Genomic DNA, 25,961 nt, shown 5'->3' on the forward strand with positions numbered 1-25,961 from the left:
CAAAATCCCACCCCGTGGGGTCAGAATGATCACAAGAACGGTGAGCAAAAATCCCAGATCCACGCGGGGGGACCTAGTGAATGAACTGCAGAGAGCTGGGACCAATGTAACAAGGCCTACCATAAGTAACACACTACGCCACCATGGACTCAGATCCTGCAGTGCCAGACGTGTCCCACTGCTTAAGCCAGTACATGTCCGGGCCCGTCTGAAGTTTGCTAGAAAGCATTTGGATTATCCAGAAGAGTATTGGGAGAATGTCATATGGTCTGATGAAACCAAAGTAGAACTATTTGGTAGAAGCAAAACTCGTCGTGTTTGGAGGAGACAGAATACTGAGTTGCATCCATCAAACACCATACCTACTGTGAAGCATGGGGGTGGCAACATCATGCTTTAGGGCTGTTTCTCTTCAAAGGCACCAGGACGACTGATTCGTGTACAAGAAAGTATAAATGGGGCCATGTATCATGAGATTTTGAGTGCAAACCTCCTCTCATCAGCAAGGGCATTGAAGATGAGATGTGGTTGGGTCTTTCAGCATGATAATGATCCCAAGCACACCGGCAGGGCAATGAAGAGTGGCTTCGTAAGAAGCATATGAAGGTCCTGGAGTGGCCTAGCCAGTCTCCAGATCTCAACCCTATAGAAAACCTTTGGAGGGAGTTGAAAGTCCGTGTTGCCCAGCGACAGGCCCAAAACATCACTGCTCTAGAGGAGATCTGCATGGAGGAATGGGACAACATACCACTAACACTGTGTACGACCTTGTGAAGACTTACAGAAAACGTCTGACCTCTGTCATTGCCAACAAAGGAAATATAACAAAATATTGAGCTGAACTTTTTTAAATGACCCAATACTTATTTTCCACCATAATTTGCAAAATAAATCTTACCAAATCAGACAAGGTGATTTTCTGGATTTGTTTCCTCATTGTGACTCTCATAGTTGTGGTCTACCTATGATGTCAATTACAGGCCTCGCTCATCAGTGGGAGAACTTGCACAATACTTTTGACTAAATACTTTTTTCCCCACTGTGTCATAAAAGATATTTAAGTAATGAAGAACCACAACTGGCAACTTCCAGCAATGTGCATGGAGTTTAAGTAAGGTGTGGTACTAACCAATTGGCCACAACATGAAGCAGCTGCTGGACCCCACACACCACAGGTCTCAGCCATAACAGCATCCTTAGGTGGACAGCGGCTGTGCCATCTAGTAATATTAGATATCACATCTCCTCCATTCTTAGCACCACCCCACCACCTGGTGACAAAAGCAGACGTTATTGGAGCAGGTCCAGGTGGGAATGTAGCAGAAACTTTCTGAACTTTTGACTTCTACAAAGACATTTATTTGATCAATTATGTTCTTTTTTCGACGTGTTTTCTTTCACACTTCATCCAGACGCTCCTCCAATTGCCATCAAACCTCACAATTCGAGGTCCACCATTACCCATCGGACTTCAATGTACCGAAGTGAATGAATTCCCCTGTAAGTCATGAGCCGAGCGAATGATTTAAAGATGTTGAGAATAAAGCAGATCCATTAATGAGCGTTCAACATCGTGTTAAGAAAACAAGAACAACTGCTAAGGGGAAAAAAGCCTCAGCAGCACGATGCCAAACAATGCTCATCCGCTGGCGGATTTCAAAGCCTGTTTTCTCTGAAATGTTGCGCTGTGTATTATCGGAGCAGACCCCATCTGGTGCATAACACAATCCTAATATTCTGCAATAATGAACCCGAGAAAAGCATGAGACTCCATCTACTCTGTGCCAAATTCAGGTCCAAATTCCCCATTGGGTCCAGTCTCTTTATCTAGGACTCGTTATGAGCCGTTGGATGCTGAGGAAATTGATGAGAAGGGTGAAGTTATCTAAACAAAATTTATCATATCAGTAAAATTTTATTATTGCATTTTTGTGCAGAAGAGCAAATCGACTCAATGCAAATGAAATGCAACTCAAATTTTGAGAAATCCACTAAATTTGGCAAATTTCAAACATTTCTAATTCGCTTTGCACAAATCATGTAAATGGATCACTCACCACCTATTTACACGTTGCAGAAGATCGTACTTCCCTGAAAACACTCGTATGACCTCACAGGTTATATTACATCGCAATGTCTTTCGCATAGCCAACCAGGGGGAAACTACAGTATATAAAAGCCTGTGTAAAAGCCAAGGCAGGGAAGGCAGCAGCCACTATGTGGAGTCAGGACAGTAAGACATCGCTGCTCACAGCTTAGCCATGGTCATATGGAAAAAAGGCAGAAAACACTAAAAAAGACTGTGTGACAGTACAACAGTTAAGAAGATTAGTTTATGAAGGAAATAAAATAGTATAATACACTTTTTTTCTGGTTAATTGGAGGTTTCTGAGAAGTTTTCAGTCGTACTCCCTCTCTATATATAAATATACATATTTTTTCCTTTTGGGGTGTCCATGCTGGAGACGTACACCACCTGTCTGTATTCTCTGCATAGACTGTGCAGCATAGTGTATGTCCATATGCAGATGCCGTGTACGTGATTTAACGGACATAGACTAATATAATCTCCAAGTTATGGAGTACAGCAGCTCCTGCAGATATTGGAAACTGACAGAGCAGTTGGATATAAACCCTTATCTTTGTGTATGATATTGGGATTTTAGCACAATAACATGCATGCCAGCTATTAAATCTTATGAGATGACTCTGCTGGCTCTGTCTCAGTCAGTACAGCAAAGCTAAAAACAAATAAATAAATAAACTGTGTCCAAAACAGAAGATAAATAATTGAGAATGTGTGAACATTGCTCCATACACAGTCTGACATTGACATGCTACCGGTCTGTTTACACAACGGACTTGGGGTCGCCCGTTGGAGAAATCGAGGAGATCACTGCAGCCGGATCCAATTATTTGTGGAACAACCCATTAAGAATAACTGCACTGTGCAATGTTAATGAATAACCCTGTATACTCAGCTCCCAGAATGCGCCGTTCCTCCGATCTCTGTGCTACATGACGTAAGTAATGTTACGTGACCAGGACACGCAGCACGACACATGCAGGGCACATACACGTGTCCTATGGGAGATGCTGGAAGCCTAAGAGTCCGAGCTAGAAGACAGGAGAGAGCCGGCAAATGAGCAGACAGAGAGCTCTGGTGGGAGGTCAGGTGAGTATAACATGTTATTATTTTTATCCCCTGCAGACCCTATAAAAAATTCCAGAAAAATGGTGATAAGGATATTGAAGAGATTGGAAATGAGTCTAGAGAATGAGATTTTTTTGTGAAATTCATTAGTGAATTCAATTCACTTTAAACCAATTGTCACAGTGTGACTCGACCCCGTCGGTCAACGGATGGTGCAACTCACACTCAACGGGATGGAAAAGGTGACAGACCCTAGCGATAGGGAATGAGGGATGGTCACCACCTGAACTCAGCCTGAGCCTGTCCCTGCACTCCGCTAACGCCCTATGTGGGTCCTTCCCCTCGCCGCCGTTGCGAACCTAAACCCTAGTGTCACCTGTTTCTGCCCTGGCTAATGGACTGGCCGCCAAGCAGCACTAGCCTTGCCACTGCAGGTAATACACACACAGGGGAAAGTGACAAACACCAAAAGGAAAAAGGAGAAAAAACACCTGACTTAGCTTATATGCACCGCTGCAAAGCTCCACACCACAGATATTAAACAGCAACAGGACTCTTAACACCAAACGTGGTAGACACCAGAGTGCTGCTCCTGCTAGGCTGGTCTCCAGACAGGACCTGTATAACCAACAGTCAGCTGATGCATCAGGTGACCTTTCAAAGGAAGGTGGGAGTGGTGACCACCCTCATCAGCTGACCCAGTTGCACTGCAGTTACACCAGGTTGCCAGCGGGGGAAAAACTGACATTAACCCCCGATAGTCCAAAAGGAAAAAAAATTTAACTGAGTGGAACCAGAGCTGCCACAAATCCAAAAATGGATCGTGACACCGATTCAATCATCTCCAGTTTTTTAGAGCTCTGAATCCCCTGCTCGCAGCCGTCACTTTCTTATTTAGGACAGCCCCCTTACTGATATCAATGAATGGAAAACTCATCATTTGCCTCTATATATTTAGTAAAATCATATTTTTAGATAATTTTTTTTGCCATTTTACTTGTTTGCATATTTAATCCGGTGCCGCGTTCGGGGAGACATCAATAGCGCGCAGATTGAGCCGGGCGTTTGATGTGAGATAATAGATGTAATATTTATGTGACACAGACAGGACATGGTACATGTGTAATGAGACTTCCACCGGGTATCATGTAATATTTAGATCACAGCGATGACATGGCTTTTTACTGTTTTTTCATGTAATATTAAAACTGTGATACAACAAAGTCAACTGACGCTGCGTGCAGCAACCAACGCAGAGGAGATGGGGTTTATGGCACCAATAAAGTAAGTACGGTGTGGTAGGTCCAGTGTCCGCTGGTCGGTCTTAGCCTGTCAGTATAAGAAGTCACAAATGTACTGATCTCACAACCAAAAGTATGTGAACCCCTATTCCAGTAATTAGTGGAAAAATGCAAGCTGTCTTCCGTAGAGCGTCAGTTCTTATGGTCAGTTTTTTTTACCGTATATGTGACGCTAACTAGAGAGAATATATTTGGCGGTATTTGCAGCATCTTTCACACTTCCTTGTGTGCCTTGTTATTTTCCTTTCTTTCCCAGTTTCTCTCATTTTCTTCTGATAATAGAACTGGGCAGAATCTATTTCTTATTTTTCGCTTTGCCCGGAGTTTTGCTGAAATGCTGCTTTAATAACGTCATTTTAGCAATTGTAGTAACTGCTATATGATATATTGTCTTCACCATGAACATCGCGGCGACTGGAAAATTACTTCCACAAATCACGCCTCGGTTTACAAACATTTCCTCTTCGCTGCGTTTAGATACATGTTTGAAGTGGAAGGAAATTCAGATACTTTGCGTCCAAGTCTTTAAGATGTTCATGCCAGAATTCTGCCTTAAACCTCCGTGCAATGTCAAAGATGTGGAAATATTTTGTGACTTTGGAGCTTTCATGCTACTCCTGGACAGATTTGCCAAACTGGGCAGAGCCTGGAAGGAAGAGGGAGAGGCAAAACCCAAGCAACAACTGAGCAGAGTCGGGAAGGAAGAGGGAGTGGTGAAACCTAAGCAACAACTGGGCAGAGCTTGGAAGGAAGAGGGAGAGGCGAAAGCCAAACAACAACTGGGCAGAGCTGGGGAGGAAGAGGGAGTGGTGAAACCTAAGCAACAACTGGGCAGAGCCTGGAAGGAAGAGGGAGAGGCGAAAGCCAAACAACAACTGGGCAGAGCTGGGGAGGAAGAGGGAGTGGTGAAACCTAAGTAACAATTGGGCAGAGCCTGGAAGGAAGAGGGAGAGGCAAAACCCAAGCAACAACTGAGCAGAGTCGGGAAGGAAGAGGGAGTGGTGAAACCTAAGCAACAACTGGGCAGAGCTTGGAAGGAAGAGGGAGAGGCGAAAGCCAAACAACAACTGGGCAGAGCTGGGGAGGAAGAGGGAGTGGTGAAACCTAAGTAACAATTGGGCAGAGCCTGGAAGGAAGAGGGCGAGGCGAAAGCCAAACAACAACTGGGCAGAGCTGGGGGGGAAGAGGGAGTGGTGAAACCTAAGTAACAATTGGGCAGAGCCTGGAAGGAAGAGGGAGAGGCGAAAGCCAAACAACAACTGGGCAGAGCTGGGGAGGAAGAGGGAGTGGTGAAACCTAAGCAACAACTGGGCAGAGCCTGGGAGGAAGAGGGAGAGGCGAAAGCCAAAGAACAACTGGGCAGAGCTGGGGAGGAAGAGGGAGCGGCAAAATTCAAGCAACAATTGGACAGATCCAGGGAGGAAGAAGGAGCAGTGAAACCAAGCAACAACTGAGCAGAGTCGGGAAGGAAGAGGGAGTGGTGAAACCCAAGAAACAACTGGGCAGAGCCTGGGAGAAAGAGGGAGAGGCGAAACCCAAGCAACAACTGAGCAGAGTTGGGAAGGAAGAGGGAGTGGTGAAACCTAAGCAACAACTGGGCAGAGCCTGGGAGGAAGAGGGAGAGACGAAAGCCAAACAACAACTGGGCAGAGCTGGGGAGGAAGAGGGAGTGGTGAAACCTAAGCAACAACTGGGCAGAGCCTGGGAGGAAGAGGGAGAGACGAAAGCCAAACAACAACTGGGCAGAGCTGGGGAGGAAGAGGGAGTGGTGAAACCTAAGCAACAACTGGACAGATCTGGGGAGAAAGAAGGAGCAGTGAAACCCAAGCAACAACTGGGCAGAGCAAGTGAGGAAGAGGGAGCGGTGAAACCCAAGCAGCAACTGGACAGATCCGGGGAGGAAGAGGGAGCAGTGAAACGCAAGCAACAACTGGTAGATTAAGGCGACAAGAAAAGCACAAATAGGGTCTTATCCTTCGGATTATTTTCAGTTATTAACAAGGAGCTGCTCACCTGGTGGTATAAAGCAAAAGCATGTATGTATCGGCTGCTGCAGATCCACGGGCCGCCAACGCGACCTTCTCAGAGAAGTTATAAATGGACAGTTTGTGGATATAATCCGCGCTTCCATAATGATACTAATTCAGACATAATGAAAAAACTATGGTGGTTTATTCAACACGTTTCAAGGTCTATATCACCTCATCATCAGGATATTACTTTGAGGCAATTTCCTGATGAAGAGGTGATATAGACCTTGAAATACGTTGAATAAACCACCAGAGTTTTTTCATTATGTCTGAATTTGTATCATTATGGCAGCGCGGATTTAATCCACAAACATTCCAAGAAAGAGGGAGCGGTGAAACCCAAGCAACAACTGGGTAGAGCCGGGGAGGAACAGGGAGCAGCGAAATCCAAGCAACAACAGGGCAGAGTCGGGGAGGAAGAGGGAGCGGTGAAACCCAAGCAACAAATTCATCCAAATTTTCAGTAAGAGTCATGTTAATTACTGGAGTGTCATTTTTTGCTCTGATTGTCCCTAATTCATCAAGAATTCCAGTAGAAAAAAAACTTCACACAAAGTCAGTTTAGTTTCCTTTCTTTTGGATGGAGCAAGTAATGTCCACCAGAATAATGGAAGTCCAGGTAACCGTTCTGCTGCATAAAATCCACAAAGCTTTATTATAACATACTGATAAAAACGTCCCCACAGACGCACAGATCAAATCATGGCTGATTAAGAACATCTTGTTCGAAATGGGTTGGCGGGTCCATTATTCCATTGGACATCAATTCATTAGAAGGTGTTTGCATCTTAATTAATTTGGCACATCTTAAACAGTACAATCAACATAAAAGGGGTCGTCCACTTTCAGGACTATGTAAAATGCCTAAAATAACAAATCCCGCATCTACAAACCCTTTGTGGTTCCAACGCTGTCTCCTGACGCTCCTCCGGTGCCAGTCATTTGGCTGCAGGCAGCGGTGATGACATATCAACAATGTGCATCACCCCATGAGCCAATCACAGAGCTCCGCTGCTGCACTGGGGTTCACGGCACGCGCGGCTGAGCTCCATGCCAATTATAGCATTGAAATTTTAAATTATAGCAAATGTGCCAAGTTGCATGTGGCCCTCCCCCTTGTGCAAAAAAATAGAAAAGTTGTGTGACCAGCCGGGAAAGTTTTAAAAGTCATGAATAAGGGTGCTCGTATGACAAACACCCTAATTTGTAATTTTTATTTATGCCAGAAAGTATCATAAATGCTCCCTATTTTTCTAAGTTTTTTTTTTAGAAAATAGGTGCACCAAAGCATAGCCATTTTTGTAAAACACATTTGTATTACATTTTTTTTTTAACATTTGTTTTGTTATTTTGTAACAGTTATTTAATATTACATTACAAAATAACTTCCATTGAAGATACAATGTTTCCAGGAGGAGGATATTTTTTTAGGAGAGACACGCCCACGAGGAGCTATTTTTATGCATTTTTATTTATGTATTTATTTTTTTGCTTATTTTTTTAATGTATCTATAATTTAAGGGTATAATCCTACAAATAAAAACATTAAAGTTATAAATTGGACAGTAGAAGTTAAGAAGAGGAGAGAAGTGATCTATTTTTTTATCTACACGGCAGTAAGGTGACTTTTTGCTGTGGTCAGGGGCATTGGTATGCAGGTCAGCCGCAGCGTCAATACGTGCAAAGATCATAAGTGTCGGGAGTGAGTGATATCCATTTGCTCTCCGTATGTTTCATGATGGTTTAGGACCAGATTTATTATTGGCGCAGTGCAGCTATTAACTTCTGCAGTTCTCATGTATTTACCGGTCGGAAACCTATTACTTAGGTGCTTAGAACGGAATAGACTCAAGATTTCGTTTTTCTCGCTCCAGTATTTTTGTGTGACCCTAAAGGACAGTTCCGCCATTACTAAAAACTCTATTAAGCGTCGCATGAGTAGTTATACCAACTCCGCAAAGAGCTTTTACCTAGGATCTGATGAAAGTCAGAATTAAATCTCTGCAGGCAAGAAAACCAGAACCTGTGACCAGTATAATATCCAGCAATGCTGTTGGCTTCTCGTCTAAGACCATGACCCCAGAGTGCACCCAGGGCCAGAATATAGGACGAGCAAAAGAGGCAAATACCCATGGATCCCACCGTCTACAACTCTCCACCGCTCTCTGTAGCACCATTATTTATCGGCCAAGATATTGGTGGTAGTTTGCGGCATGATCTGGGAAAGTTATCATTTGTATTGAGAAAATTAAACTAACATCAAAGATTCCTCTTGATACATTTTCCGACTTCTGTACTTTTGTATTATTGAATTATTTGCTTTTGAAGAAACATGCTATCCCAATATTTGCTAGGGCATCCCACCTGCAATGCTCAATGGGTTGAATTTATTGGCTTCACGTCTGCTGTCTGAATACCCACAGTTGTGTGACAATTTGTAGGATTGTTGGTGTTTTTTTTACGTCGGCCCCATCGTATTTCCAGAAATTGGTTGGGACTTAGTGTAAGGCGCCATGGATAGAGACTGCGATAACAAAAAATTGGTGCCCATCAGCGTCAATCACCGACAGCTCAAAATGCCAAAATTATGGATTGTGATGCATGAACAGCCAAGGAAACGCCTCCTAATAAATATGGCAGATTTTACTTTGGGTTAAGACTAGATTATGGAATGGAACATCGGTCTTAGTCTTAAGGAATTCTCCTTTGGTCTTCATAAACATTAATCCAGGAGTGTGAAGCGATGACCGGGGGACCACACTGGTGCAGGAAGACTACCGTAAACAAGAAGAAGTGCAAACAACAAAGGGTAGATTTATTGGAAGGCAAGAAATGAAGTGGGTGAGGAAGATGCAAACAGGGGTATGTAATGTCAAAAGATAATTTACAAAAGTTATATTCTTTAGCTTGTCCGTAAAATAGCACGGTGCTCCAATCTGTTACAGACTCAACATACATCACACAAGTAAATGCAAACAATAAACAAAGAATAATGCTACTCTATGTATAACCTTCCTGGCCTTTACTAAGCAGGCCACACGGCTGCCGTGTTCTGACTATTGAAGCCTACACTAGGCCCTGACAGGTGCACAAAACAGGAACAAACTCACGGTGATGTTGGGGACTCAGATCAAGTCCCGGGGGCCCCCAACAGTCTAGTACGGTGGTGCGCATGGTTTTCTGCCAGCTTTGTGAAACGTGGTCTTCTCCTTGCTTCGGAGTCCTGGAGGTGCTCCTGGAAACTGTAAATCCCTTTCTCGGTATCTTCGTGGCTTCTCCAACTCACACAGGACAGCCACTCTCGCTGCACGAGGAAAAGTCTGCCAAATTTCTCAAGTCCACTCAGTTACAGGCTGTGGGTCCTCTCATGCAGCAAACAGCACAAAGTTCTCTCTGCAGCAGCTTCAGTTCTCACACGCTGTTCAGGCTGCACCCCCACCCTCTGCTCAGTCCAGTTCATTCACACAGTCTATTGCAGGGGAGAAGCAGAACATTCCATCACGCCAGACAAGGGGGTGCAGTCTCTTAAAGTGACAGTGTGTTCCTTACAGTCCATAACAGCACGACCCTCTTACAAATGTCCAAACTACAACCGCAATGGGTGAAGGTTGGAAAAACCAAGATCAAGTTACTGACACCTTTCAATGTCTAATGGATAATAGTGATGCACTTCGGGAGCTGAGATCTGTGTTATTGGTCATTCTGTTACTCCCCTGTCCCAGCTGCCTTGCTCCCTTCACCTTTGGTCAGCTTCTTCTAGTAATGTAGCAAGCATCTTTGATCACCCCAGTCATTTTAAAGTCGGCTCAGGCACTCAGGTGTTACATCACAATTCAGGATATGTTCAACACCTTAGTACTATGTGCTTTTGTAGGTGTTGACCTCATCTACCTCCAGACTTGCTCCAGTCAGCTGACTTGTACTTTCTGCAATGCCTGTCTATGTCTCAGCATTCTACTTTCACTACTAGCTTAGCCCAGTAAATCCCCTAGCTATTGCTGCTTAATTCTGCTGAATCTGGATATAAGTTGCAAAATCAGTTCTATTATAAAGACTATTCAATTCCTTGCTGCAAGTTCCTGATTACATATACATCTATACTATTCCTGTGGTCCACCATTTAATTGATGCAAGTTCCTGACTGCATATAGACCTGTACTATTCCTGTGGTCATCCATTTAACTGCTGCAAGTTCTTGATTGTGTATAGATCTGTACTATTCCTGTGGTCAACTATTTATCTGATACAAGTTCCTGATTGTATATAAAGCTGTGCTATTCCTGTGGTCAATCATTTAACTGCTGCAAGTTCCTGATTGCATATAGATCTGTACTATTCCTGTAGTCAACTATATAACTATTGCAATTTTCTGTATATAACAGCCCTTCAGCTACATCTAGTGCTCCCAACTTAACTTGCCCATTTGCTATCCTCCATACCCTGCTGACCTGGTCCTTGCTGTTCATTTTTGTTGCCTCACTTCTTCAAGTCCATTCTGTTCACACTGAGAATGCACCTCAGCAGCTGAGTCTATAACAGTTGTACTATCCACAATTTTCAAGGACCAAGTCCATGGGTTTGACTTAGAAGTCCATGGGTTTAATTTAGAAGATACCAAGAAAGGCCACTTCTTTATTCCTATAAAGTTCAGTTCTCCTTTATTGACATAGCCTTATATAACTTTTGGCAAATATTGGTGGTCCATTCATCCTATCCCAGATAGCAGATCTTGCTCTATCCCACCCCCTATTGTGGAGATAGGGTCGTACGTATTCGCCATGTTATCCCACAATACCTTCAGAATTAAGAGGTTTCTTGCCAAAAAGCAGAAACAGAACAGACCAATCCCACAGTGGATTAGAATAAAGTCTGGCAATAAGACCAGGTACAACTCCAAGAGGACACACTGGAGAAGGACCAAGCTTGGCATTTAAAGAATAGGGACCCGCATTCTGGTTCCTTGTGAAGACCTGATAGCATCTTATTATACAGCTATCATTTTGTTAGATGTATCTATGCACAACGTGTAGTAATTCTAGATGTGCAAAAAAGATTATTACCATTTTCATGAATGGTTCTGAATGGCACCAGTTACCCAAATATATATCAAGAACACTATAAGAACTCACCCAAACCCATAAGGACATGAGAAGATTCCAATCTCCTAGATGAAAAGTGGAGCCTATGACTCCTTCATGATTACAATGTAGTCAATGAGCTAATCATCATGAATTACAGACAGTCTTGGAAGAGAGTCTAAGCATGAACTATTCCGAGCTGAAACCCCAAAAAGCCATTTCCTCTGCTTGTTGGTGCCTGGACTCGGCCCATCTCTGGTGCCCTCTGTAGTGTTCTTCTCAGCAATTATTGATGGCCACAGTTGTGAAAGTGATTTAACTCAAAGTCCTAAAAGTGCCCGGCCAAGCTCCCACTGCAGCGGTGCAGCCATTGTGTTATTCATGCCCGCTCCGTAGAAGGAGCTTTGATTCACTGCTGCTAAAAGGCGAATTATAAAAAGAATCTGTCGGCATCAAATTAAAAGTAAAATTGTGTTAATGAGAAAATCCATAGCTGGTTAAGTCATGAAAAATGGATTTGGCATTAAGAAAGGGACGAGTGTATTAGATTACTATGAAGTGGAACATTCAGAGCAGCCAATAATCGTCGCCTCTTCCTCTCGTAAATGAGTAAACTTGTTCATGCATTTTAGAAGATATTAGAAAGACGGGAAGAGACACAAGCTGGAAAAGAACCGAAGTAAACACTCCTCATCTCACGAAAGATGGCCAAGGGGCGTCACGTGAAAATCAGGGGCCCCAATCTAACACAGGGTCCACATAAACCAGGTGCCATTAATAAAATCGGTGTCATCTTAGGGGTCCACTCCTAATCCATTAACATGGTATCCAGGCTATAAGGGATTGGAAGCCATTTGATACCATACTACATGCGCTTTTGCGCTCTTCTCTTCGCTGCCCGGTATCTGTCACACGTTCTTCACACGCACATGCGGCAAATAGAGCAATACTGTAAGTCATCCGTGAACTTTACTTACTCCGGCTATCTCATCACATGTGTTTCGTTACCATACTGTATGCACTTTTGTGCTATAGCCCTTTTTTCGCATAGTATATGTCACGTTATTCTTCTCAGGTATACGTGGTCATTGAAGTACTACTGCAAGCCATTTCTTTATTTTTGCAGATATCTGAGATTCTTGGATCCCCTTCTACTTTTTGTTATATATGGTGCTTTCATTATTTATCTATTTCTGGTGGAATAAACCAATATTCAATACCAAGTGAGGATTTTTCGTCTTTTATTGGATACGTTCCTTTTGCCGGCATCTCTCTTATTTATGTAGACCTGGGGACTGTTTGTATTCCTGGCCTTTGTCATCTATTCTAGGGTCCTTGTACCATCATGTCTCACGGGTTCCACGTACACGCCTCTTGAGCCCTTTTCCTTGGATATTTTCCTCCTTTCATATGACACCAACAAAGATTATAACATAATTACGTCGTGTTCACACCTTACGTCATAATCATATCCTTTTGATGGACTCTATATTAGCATCGCTGCACTCCCTCTATGTATGAGGAACCATCACTGGTAACTTGATTACAGAGTGTGGTCTTCCCTTCACTCAGTTCTCACACTCATCTTATGGGGTAACATAGTAACATAGTTAGTAAGGCCGAAAAAAGACATTTGTCCATCCAGTTCAGCCTATATTCCATCATACTAAATCCCCAGATCTACGTCCTTCTACAGAACCTAATAACTGTATGATACAATATTGTTCTGCTCCAGGAAGACATCCAGGCCTCTCTTGAACCCCTCGACTGAGTTCGCCATCACCACCTCCTCAGGCAAGCAATTCCAGATTCTCACTGCCCTAACAGTAAAGAATCCTCTTCTATGTTGGTGGAAAAACCTTCTCTCCTCCAGACGCAAAGAATGCCCCCTTGTGCCCGTCACCTTCCTTGGTATAAACAGATCCTCAGCGAGATATTTGTATTGTCCCCTTATATACTTATACATGGTTATTAGATCGCCCCTCAGTCGTCTTTTTTCTAGACTAAATAATCCTAATTTCGCTAATCTATCTGGGTATTGTAGTTTTCCCATCCCCTTTATTAATTTTGTTGCCCTCCTTTGTACTCTCTCTAGTTCCATTATATCCTTCCTGAGCACCGGTGCCCAAAACTGGACACAGTACTCCATGTGCGGTTTAACTAGGGATTTGTACAGAGGCAGTATAATGCTCTCATCATGTGTATCCAGACCTCTTTTAATGCACCCCATGATCCTGCACTGGCTGCTCCAGGTAAGTTTATCATTAACTAGGATCCCCAAGTCCTTCTCCCTGTCAGATTTACCCAGTGGTTTCCCGTTCAGTGTGTAATGGTGATATTGATTCCTTCTTCCCATGTGTATAACCTTACATTTATCATTGTTAAACCTCATCTGCCACCTTTCAGTCCATACTAACCTAGCTGGACTCCTTCTATATATGAGGAACCAAACGTGATACATCACTGGTAACTTGATAACAGTTCCGTTACAGAATGTGGTCTTCCCTTCACTCAGTTCTCACACTCACCTTATGGGGTCCATACTAACCTAGCTGGACTCCTTCTATATATGAGAAACCAAATGTGATACATCACCAGTAACTTGAAAACAGCGCCATTACAGAGTATGGTCTTCCCTTCACTCAGTCCTCACACTCATCTTATGGGGTCCATACTAACCTTGCTGGACTCCTTCTATATATGAGGAACCAAACGTGATACATCACTGGTAACTTAATAATAGCACCGTTACAGAGGGTGGTCTTCTCTTCACTCAGTCCTCAAACTCATCTTATGGGGTCCATACTAACTTCACTGGACTCCTTCTTCATATGAGGAACCAAAAATGATAACTCACTGGTAACCTGAAGAAGATGCTTTATGGCCAAAAGCAACAGAGGCGTTTTTCTACTTTCCTAGGAAAAATTGGAAAGTGTCTTCCACAAAGTACATATTGATCTATAGTGATGACCAAAAGGGTAACAATGTTGTCAACTTTTGACTTTCAGGCTACATATCTCACCATCCACTGCAGGCTTGATCGTGAGACCACCATCATTATATAGACAATCATCTTGCCTATCTCATACATGAAAGTGATTTACAGCTACAGTTGTGGCCAAAAGTATTGCCACCCCTGCAATTCTGTCAGATAATACTCAGTTTCTTCCTGAAAATGATTGCAATCACACATTTTTTGGTATTATTATCTTCATTTAATTTGTCTTATATGAAAAAAGGCAAAAGAGAACAAAGCAAAAAGCAAAACATTGATCATTTCACACAAAACTCCAAAATGGACCAGACAAAAGTATTGGCACCCTCAGCCTAATACTTGGTTCCACAACCTTTAGCCAAAATAACTGCGACCAACCGCTTCCTCTAACCATCAATGAGTTTCTTACAATGCTCTGCTGGAATTTTAGACCATTCTTCTTTGGCAAACTGCTCCAGGTCCCTGATATTTGAAGGATGCCTTCCCCAAACTGCCATTTTTAGATCTCTCCACAGGTGTTCTATGGGATTCAGGGCTGGACTCATTGCTGGCCACCTTAGAAGCCTCCAGTGCTTTCTCTCAAACCATTTTCTAGTGCTTTTTGAAGTGTGTTTTGGGTCTTTGTCCTGCTGGAAGACCCATGACCTCTGAGGGAGACCCAGCTTTCTCACACTGGGCCCTACATTATGCTGCAAAATTTGTTGGTAGTCTTCAGACTTCATAATGCCATGCACACGGTCAAGCAGTCCAGTGCCAGAGGCAGCAAAGCAACCCCAAAACATCAGGGAACCTCCGCCATGTTTGACTGTAGGGACCGTGTTCTTTTCTTTGAATGCCTCTTTTTTTCTCCTGTAAACTCTATGTTGATGCCTTTGCCCCAAAAGCTATACTTTTGTTTCATCTGACCAGAGAACATTCTTCCAAAACATTTTAGGCTTTTTCAGGTAAGTTTTGGCAAACTCCATCCTGGCTTTTTTATGTCTCGGGGTAAGAAGTGGGGTCTTCCTGGGTCTCCTACCATACAGTCCCTTTTCATTCATACGCCGACGGATAGTCCGGGTTGACACTGTTGTACCCTCGGACTGCAGGGCAGCTTGAACTTGTTTGGATGTTAGTCGAGGTTCTTTATCCAACATCCGCACAATCTTGCGTTGAAATCTCTTGTCAATTTTTCTTTTCCGTCCACATCTAGGGAGGTTAGCCACAGTGCCATGGGCTTTACACTTCTTGATGACACTGCGCACGGTAGACACAGGAACATTCAGGTCTTTGGAGATGGACTTGTAGCCTTGAGATTGCTCATGTTTCCTCACAATTTGGTTTCTCATGTCCTCAGACAGTTCTTTGGTCTTCTTTCTTTTCTCCATGCTCCATGTGGTCACACAAGGACACAGGACAGAGGTTGAGTCAACTTTAATCCATGTCAACTGGCTGCAAGTGTGATTTAGTTATTGCCAACACCTGTTAGGTGCCACAGGTAAGTTACAGGTGCTGTTAATTACACAATTTAGAGAAGCTTCACATGATTTTTCGAACAGTGCCAATACTTTTGTCCACCCCCTTTTTATGTTTGGTGTGGAATTATATCCAATTTGGCTTTAGGACAATTCTTTTTGTCTTTTTTTCATTTAAGACAAATTAAATGAAGATAATAATAACATAGAATTTGTGTTTGCAATCATTTTCAGGAAGAAACTGAGTATTATCTGACAGAATTGCAGGGGTGTCAATACTTTTGGCCACAACTGTATTTAGCATATGATTATTTATGTAGATTCGCATCATAGGCCGAAAGAAGCAAGGTAAAAAGGGGCTAATGGATCAAGAAATTGAAGGAACTGTCAAGTTCGGTGGAGGAAACCTAATGATATGGGGTTGTTTCACAGCCAGAGGCGTTGGATACTTGACCGGGATCGATGGTGGTCTCAATTATGAGCTATTTGAGAGTGTCCTACAAGACAAATTATTTCATACACTCGAGTACTATGGGTATGAAAAGGACGACACGGTCTTCCAACAGCACAACGAGTATACATTGAGATGGGCGAACAAAATGATTCAATGACAATGAAGTAGAGGTACTGGAATGGCCCCATGGTCCCCAGACCTCAACCCAATCCAACACTTGTGGGTAGAGGTGAAGAACAAGCTGTATACAGACCCAAGTAAGTCCACCAGTGTGCACCAACATGGGGAATGTGTAGAAGAGACCTGGGATCAGATATCGGTGGAGACCATCATGAATTTGATCGAGAGCATGAGGATTCAGGCAGCGGTGGAACCTAAAGGTGGAATTACAAAATGCTAACAAAATAATAAAAACTAGAATTTAGATTTTTCAGGAGCAAAACAGAAACAATGCAGCGACATGACGAGAACCTGCAGAACTAATCATATGCTATATAGTTGCAGGTCACATTTATGTTCGAGATAGCCAAGATGATTGTCTATAAAGTGATGGTCGTCTCACCTTCAAGGCGGGAGTGGATGGTGAGATATGGAGACAGAAAGTTAGAACATTGTTACCCTTTTCTCGTCACTGTTTCTTATAGGGTTTGTAGTAAGGATGCCCACCCTTGGTGATGGGTGCTGTAAACCCGGGAGACTGCCTTCCCCCCGAGGAAAGACAAACTTTGCAAAGATGAGGGTGGGACGTAGCCCAAGGGTCATGGAGATGGAGGAAAGTAGAAAAACACCAACGGCGTTCATGATGGAGTTGATGTTGATGGACGTTGCTGTAGCTCTTATGCACCAGAGGTTTGACAGCCCAGATCCTCATTACCATCCCCACATTGGAGAAACTATGGGCTGAGCACGGGGCCGTCAGCCGGCCACAGAAATAACCAAGAAGGCTTCTTCCTACAGATTCATGAGGACGGCATTAACCTTCATTTCTATTATGTTTATGTGGAAAACATAATAAATTCCTCCAGGACCCCATTACTGTGAGGGTGCGGGATCATTTCTATCAGCAGGAGGCAAAAGTCCGGAGTAATTGTCTATTATTCATGGTTCTCGCTCTTATGGAGACTCCGCAGCATTAACAGATTGCTGCTGTACACAAACTCATTGGCTCATTAATCCTCGCTGCAGAACACACACGACTTGTCTGATCCCAGCCAGGAACCTGCGCCTCCAACGCTGACGACAGAGAGACATCCTCCAAGAGAACGAGTGCTCGGCACAAACAGCTACACCAGGTCCACCCGTCTCACCACAGAGCGGCCGATCAGCTGCTATAACCTGGGTATCTCCTGTATATAAATATATATGTACAGCCGGTATAACCTGGGCATCTCCTGTATATAATTATATATGTACAGCTGGTATAACCTGGGCATCTCCTGTATATAATTATATATGTACAGCCGGTATAACCTGGGCATCTCCTGTATATAATTATATATGTACAGCCGGTATAACCTGGGCATCTCCTGTATATAATTATATATGTACAGCTGGTATAACCTGGGCATCTCCTGTATATAAATATACATGTACAGCCGGTATAACCTGGGCATCTCCTGTATATAATTATATATGTACAGCCGGTATAACCTGGGCATCTCCTGTATATAAATATACATGTACAGCCGGTATAACCTGGGCATCTCCTGTATATAATTATATATGTACAGCTGGTATAACCTGGGCATTTCCTGTATATTATTATATATGTACAGCCGGTATAACCTGGGCATCTCCTGTATATAATTATAAATGTACAGCCGGTATAACCTGGGTATCTCCTGTATATAAATATATATGTACAGCTGGTATAACCTGGGCATTTCCTGTATATAATTATACAAGTACAGTTGGTATAACCTGGGCATCTCCTGTATATAATTATATATGTACAGCTGGTATAACCTGGGCATTTCCTGTATATAATTATATATGTACAGCCGGTATAACCTGGGCATCTCCTGTATATAATTATATATATACAGCCGGTATAACCTGGGCATCTCCTGTATATAATTATATATGTACAGCTGGTATAACCTGGGTATCTCCTGTATATAATTATATATATACAGCCGGTATAACCTGGGCATCTCCTGTATATAATTATATATGTACAGCTGGTATAACCTGGGCATCTCCTGTATATAAATATACATGTACAGCCGGTATAACCTGGGCATCTCCTGTATATAATTATATATGTACAGCTGGTATAACCTGGGCATCTCCTGTATATAAATATACATGTACAGCCGGTATAACCTGGGCATCTCCTGTATATAATTATATATGTACAGCTGGTATAACCTGGGCATTTCCTGTATATAATTATATATGTACAGCCGGTATAACCTGGGCATCTCCTGTATATAATTATAAATGTACAGCCGGTATAACCTGGGTATCTCCTGTATATAATTATATATGTACAGCTGGTATAACCTGGGCATTTCCTGTATATAATTATACAAGTACAGTTGGTATAACCTGGGCATCTCCTGTATATAATTATATATGTACAGCTGGTATAACCTGGGCATTTCCTGTATATAATTATATATGTACAGCCGGTATAACCTGGGCATCTCCTGTATATAATTATAAATGTACAGCCGGTATAACCTGGGCATCTCCTGTATATAATTATATATGTACAGCTGGTATAACCTGGGCATTTCCTGTATATAATTATCTATGTACAGCTGGTATAACCTGGGTATCTCCTGTATATAATTATACATGTACAGCCGGTATAACCTGGGCATCTCCTGTATATAATTATAAATGTACAGCTGGTATAACCTGGGCATCTCCTCTATATAATTATACATGTACAGCCGGTATAACCTGGGCATCTCCTGTATATAATTATACAAGTACAGTTGGTATAACCTGGGCATCTCCTGTATATAATTATAAATGTACAGCCGGTATAACCTGGGCATCTCCTGTATATAATTATACAAGTACAGTTGGTATAACCTGGGCATCTCCTGTATATAATTATAAATGTACAGCCGGTATAACCTGGGCATCTCCTGTATATAATTATCTATGTACAGCTGGTATAACCTGGGTATCTCCTGTATATAATTATACATGTACAGCCGGTATAACCTGGGCATCTCCTGTATATAATTATAAATGTACAGATGGTATAACCTGGGCATCTCCTGTATATAATTATACATGTACAGCCGGTATAACCTGGGCATCTCCTGTATATAATTATTCAAGTACAGTTGGTATAACCTGGGCATCTCCTGTATATAATTATAAATGTACAGCCGGTATAACCTGGGCATCTCCTGTATATAATTATATATGTACAGCTGGTATAACCTGGGCATCTCCTGTATATAATTATATATGTACAGCCGGTATAGCCTGGGCATTTCCTGTGTATAATTAGATGTACAGCCGGTATAACCTGGGTATCTTCTGTATATAATTATACATGCGCAGTTGGTATAACCTGGGTATATTTTTTCTATGTAGCGCTTACTCTCTTTTTCCAGTTGTAGAAGTGACGGCACGGCCTCCCACTCAGCCATATTGTCCTCTAACTTTCGCTAATGAAATCGTTCTGGCAAGAAATCTATAACATTCTGGGAATAATTGCTCTGAATAATGGACGTTCCTCTGATATTTATCATACGTAATAAGATGATTTTTATATTTTGAAATTAGCAATTAAAGCAAAACCTGCAAAATGATTTGATGTCATCTGTGTTAATTAGGAGAAAAATTTGGCTCGATTAGTCCATTATAATTAATGTTTGGGAGGTTAATGGGTCTTAATATAAATAATTAAAGGTATTATTTGTAGTATTGAAGGAGCAGGAAAGTTATCTGCCACCTTGTCTGAGCTTCCTGCTCTGCAGAAAACATTCACTATTCTTCAGGGCTCAGGTCAGAGATCCTCCATTTTTCTCCATTAATTTTCATCTACCCAAAGTGATCTATGGTTACCTGCTTTTTTGGCATTACCTGGCAATAAGATTGGTCACTGTTTCCAAGAGCACCTAGCTGAATAGTGAGTTCAGCTCTGGAGTATAATACATTGATGTGAGTCATGGTATCATACTTGACAGTGTGGGGTCTGGTGAACCAGACACCTGAGCAGTCCCAAAAAGCCTGAAACAAAGACAGACAGAAGACAGAAGAGCTGACGGGAGGAATGGTGGTGGCAGAGCAGGTACAAGAAGGCCTGAGCTGTGGGGGGGGGTATACGTTGTTTTTTATCTCCTTCCCAGTCCTCTATACTACAATAAATTCAGACAAGGTGAATTGCAAAACATTTTGGGAAATTTTGATTTTCCTTCTTGACATGCAGTGTCCTCCAGGGCGGGGGTCTCCTATAGATTGGATCTTATGGTAGTGTTCCTCAGGGGAGGTCCCAACTAGAAATAAAACCTGATAGGTCAACACACCTTCCACCTGAGTTAGAGAAGCTTGATTGGTAGCAATCAGTTGATCGTCGGGTCAGTTTCATTCATACAAGTTGTTACCATTGTAGGACACTTTCTTCAGGAAATTGGTTCACATATGTAACAATAAAATATGATTGAAACCTATAGATTGGTTCTTATGGTAGTGTTCTTCAGGGGAGGTCCCAACTGAACATAAAACCTGATAGGTCATCACACCTTCCACCCGAGCTAGAGAAGATTGATTGGTAGCAATCAGTTGGTCGCCGTTTCATTCATACAAGTTTTTGCCATTATAGGACACTCTCTTCAGGTAATTGGTTCACATATGTAACAATAAAATATGATTGAAACCTATAGATTGGTTCTAATGGTAGTGTTCTTCAGGGGAGGTCCCAACTGGACATAAAACCTGATAGGTCATCACACCTTCCACCTGAGCTAGAGAAGATTGATTGGTAGCAATCAGTTGATCGCCGTTTCATTCTTACAAGTTTTTGCCATTATAGGACACTTTCTTCAGGTAATTGGTTCACATATGTAACAATAAAATATGATTGAAACCTATAGATTGGTTCTAATGGTAGTGTTCTTCAGGGGAGGTCCCAACTGGACATAAAACCCTATAGGTCATCATCACACCTTCCACCCGAGCTAGAGAAGATTGATTGGTAGCAATCAGTTGGTCGCCGTTTCATTCTTACAAGTAATTGGTTCACATATGTTACAATAAAATATGATCTGAACCTATAGATTGGTTCTTATGGTAGTGTTCTTCAGGGGAGATCCCAACTGGACATAAAACCCTATAGGTCATCGTCACACCTTCCACCCGAGCTAGAGAAGATTGATTGGTAGCAATCAGTTGGTCGCCGTTTCATTCTTACAAGTTTTTGCCATTATAGGACACTCTCTTCAGGTAATTGGTTCGCATATGTTACAATAAAATATGATCTGAACCTATAGATTGGTTCTTATGGTAGTGTTCTTCAGGGGAGGTCCCAACTGGACATAAAACCCTATAGGTCATCATCACACCTTCCACCCGAGCTAGAGAAGATTGATTGGTAGCAATCAGTTGGTCGCCGTTTCATCCTTACAAGTTTTTGCCATTATAGGACACTCTCTTCAGGAAATGGCGTCACATATGTAACAATAGAACATGATCTGAACTCCTCCATGATACCAACGATTTACACAGCAGATCACTGGTGGAGTTGCCCTGTAAGTTGAGTCCTTTCAGTTTAGAGCCGGTATAATTCAATTGGACAAATCCAAAAAGTTGGAAACTCACCGGTTGTCTTCATCGGCTTTAAAACTTTATTTTGTGTCAGGGGTTTAATGCAGGAGGCCATAAGCCCTTTTTACGATTCCAGAGCGCACTCCCGGGGTTATTGTAACTCAATCATCACCGATAATCAGCGGGAGAAGCAGACATTATTTTTATGACTTTAATATGGGCCGTATCACCGGCTGGAAGTTATCCCAGAACGTATAAAAGACTCCGCTCCGCGCTGACGTGAGAGAGAGACCTCGGTTTTAGGAGACTTTGTTATGCCCCTGATTACACCGTAGAGCGATGGTCTCCAGACTTTTACTCTACAACTAACGTGAAACCACTTTTCTCAGGACTTTGCTTTTGCAGGTTTTCAACTATTTTCTTTTACCCCTAAACTTTTAATTTTTTTAGGTCAAAATAAAATGAAAGAACCAGTATAAAATACCCTATAAACACCGGATAAATCTTGAGCCACCACTCCGGTGCTTCTCACTGGTCTCGGTTTACCTTGCTGTAGTCTATCCAAACAACCACTGTCTTAAAGGAGTTGTCCATTACTCAGACAATCCCTTCTGTTTTGCTAAATTTTCCCTATGTAAAATAATAACAGCGATATTCACCTCCGGTCCCGGCACCATTTTAGCAACGTCGATGCCGGGTCTTCCAGGGCTTCCACAACATTTTTTGTCACTTGACATGCAGCCAATCTTTAAACAAAACTGATACAAGAAGAAGTGAGAGCTGCTGCTGCTTTCTGACTTGTTTGGGATTTCAGTCACATCTGAAGGAAGTGAGAGTGAAGCGCCCTTTGATTGACGTAACAACATGGCGTGAGCCCTGGAAAACCCATCCATGGAACAGTGCCGGCATCAATGGCCAGTCCAAACTGTTGCTATTTTTTGTGGGGTAATATGACAATTAAGACGGGGATGTCTGAGTAATGGACAACCCCTTTAAGTGATGTACAGAACGAGTTTGCTGAGACTAGGGATTGGCTGGAATAGTCAACCATGTGTAGACAAGGATGTAATTCCTGCAGAAAAGTACAACAAGACCAATGCGGACCATTGAAGAGGCAGTGGATGTATCCAGTGGATTTTTCCTCTATTTAGTCCCTTTTCTTCCATTCTCAAAAAAATGCTATAATGGGGTTGTCCCAACCAAGCAAGTTGTCACCGATCCAAAACATGTGTAAAACCTTTCTGATTGCTGTGGCCTCTTCATTCACCCTCCAACCCCCATTAGTCCCAACTCTAAATTGCCCAGTTTGAATGGTGTGATGGCCGTGCATGCGCATCACAACTCCATACATCGTCTGTGAGAAGGCCAGGGATGGTCGAGTGTTCTACAGGTTATCCCTAATAATCCCAAAGACAAGGAATGGAGCAAAAATGCACATGCACCACCATCGCGTCATGTGGTTCACATGTGCAGTCATGGTCCTATATCTTGCGCATGCGCATAAAATCATTCTATCCAAAACAGGTCACTTCAGAGTCTTTTTTTCAAGATTAGTGGGGATCTCAACATGGGGATCACTGCTCATCATGAACAAATCTGCCAAAGTTCAACGTTAGAATATTATTTGCATGTTCTTATCTTACTTTAAGATCCCTCCAGTTCCCAAAGCATAAAAAAGTAGATAAAAACAAAATTAAAAAATGTATATAAATGCCGCACACTGGACTCCAGTACTGGTCATCACTGAATCTCTATATTACTGCGTTGACTAGATGCACATTGTGAGGATCTGGCCTTGCATTTTTTCCAGCGCGGAGCACCGATACGTCGATCTTATTGTGTTTATTAGAGATTTGGTGCTCGTTAGTTTAAGGTGCAGAAATCTCTCCTGGAAAGTGTTCAGCCTCACGAATCAATGTTTCCATTCAGTGACAGTAAGCAGAGGAAGACCTGCTGGCTGGATCTCATGCATACATAAGGCCTACATCAGCATTTCTGTCCTGCATCTGGTGGGCACATGTGTGTCTTTGTTCCTCTCTGCAGGGGGCATCTCTAATACACAATCCTGCAGACAGGCTGGAGACTCGGCTTCTGGAACATTCTTCATTGTTTGAGCTAAAAGCAAATATTTAAGGGGAATGGTGTGAACACTTCTGCCCATCCAGGGGGCTGATCCCAGGAGAGGGAGAACAATAAACCACATGTTGGCAAGGATCTGTTGCTGAGGTCCTGGTGCCCCTGTATGGATGACCAATGGAGATTGGAGATGGGTTGCTGGCTGGAGCTTGATAAATGTGCTACAATTGTGATATCTATCGACTGGATGTGAGGAACTACCTTAAAGACTGTTAATGCTGGGTGGAGCCGGAGACATGTGCTACAGTCATGATATCTATCATCTGGATGTGAGGAGCTACCTTAAAGACTGTTAATGCTGGGTGGAGCTGGAGACATGTGCTACGGTCATGATATCTATCATCTGGATGTGAGGAACTACCTTAAAGACTGTTAATGCTGGGTGGAGCCGGAGACATGTGCTACGGTCATGTTATCTATCATCTGAATGTGAGGAACTACCTTAAAGACTGTTAATGCTGGGTGGAGCTGGAGACATGTGCTACGGTCATGTTATCTATCATCTGAATGTGAGGAATTTCTTAAAGACTGTTAATGCTGGGTGGAGCTGGAGACATGTGCTACGGTCATGTTATCTATCATCTGGATGTGAGGAACTACCTTAAAGACTGTTAATGCTGGGTGGAGCCGGAGACATGTGCTACGGTCATGATATCTATCATCTGGATGTGAGGAACTACCTTAAAGACTGTTAATGCTGGGTGGAGCTGGAGACATGTGCTACGGTCATGATATCTATCGACTGGATGTGAGGAACTACCTTAAAGACTGTTAATGCTGGGTGGAGCCGGAGACATGTGCTACGGTCATGATATCTATCATCTGGATGTGAGGAACTACCTTAAAGACTGTTAATGCTGGGTGGAGCCGGAGACATGTGCTACGGTCATGATATCTATCGACTGGATGTGAGGAACTACCTTAAAGACTGTTAATGCTGGGTGGAGCCGGAGACATGTGCTACGGTCATGATATCTATCATCTGGATGTGAGGAACTACCTTAAAGACTGTTAATGCTGGGTGGAGCTTTATACACATGCTATGGTCATGATATCTATCATCTGGATGTGAGGAGCTACCTTAAAGACTGTTGTTGCCGGCTGGAGCTTTATACACATGCTACGGTCATGATATCTATCGACTGGATGTGAGCAACTATCCTAAGGACTGTTGTTGCCATCTGAAGCATGATAAACATACTACTTTCATGATATCTATGATATCGCCTCATGGATGTGAGGAACTATCTTAAGGACTGTTGTTACCGGCTGGAGCAGGAGACATGTGCTACGGTTGAGGTATGGAGCATGGACTGTGACTACAGACTATACTGGCAGGAGATACAAAAGCTGTGGGCCAACCAAAAGCTGGGAGACAGTGGGTATAGCCTGATTCAGGGCAGTGGAATTATCGGCCCCAGGATGGGATCTTGTGGACGGGGACATTGCATCGTGACCATCTACCTGGAATTGCTGTAAAACCATGGATGTAAGGAATAATAGTTGCATTTGTGGCACTCCTAGAGGTATTTGCCACAAATATAGTTACTGACACTGAATACAAAATACTAAAATAGCAAGACTGCACTACCTCCTCCGGCCAGAAGGGGGAGCTCCAGAGACTCC

General features: G+C 42.7%; 2 protein-coding genes across 3 annotated transcripts in view; one reads left to right on the top strand and one right to left on the bottom strand.

Moving 5' to 3' along the window:
* LRFN2 (leucine rich repeat and fibronectin type III domain containing 2) overlaps positions 1-25,961 on the bottom strand; it is a 603,579-nt gene that overhangs the window by 489,440 nt on the left and 88,178 nt on the right. The gene's annotated exons all lie outside the window — the stretch shown is intronic.
* LOC138680508 (large ribosomal subunit protein eL39-like) lies at positions 11,264-11,419 on the top strand. Its single transcript, XM_069767886.1, has one exon. The coding sequence runs from the start codon at positions 11,264-11,266 to the stop codon at positions 11,417-11,419; it is 156 nt and encodes a 51-aa protein (XP_069623987.1).

Source organism: Ranitomeya imitator, chromosome 5 (assembly GCF_032444005.1).
Source record: "Ranitomeya imitator isolate aRanImi1 chromosome 5, aRanImi1.pri, whole genome shotgun sequence".
In the NCBI taxonomy this organism is placed as follows: domain Eukaryota; kingdom Metazoa; phylum Chordata; class Amphibia; order Anura; family Dendrobatidae; genus Ranitomeya; species Ranitomeya imitator.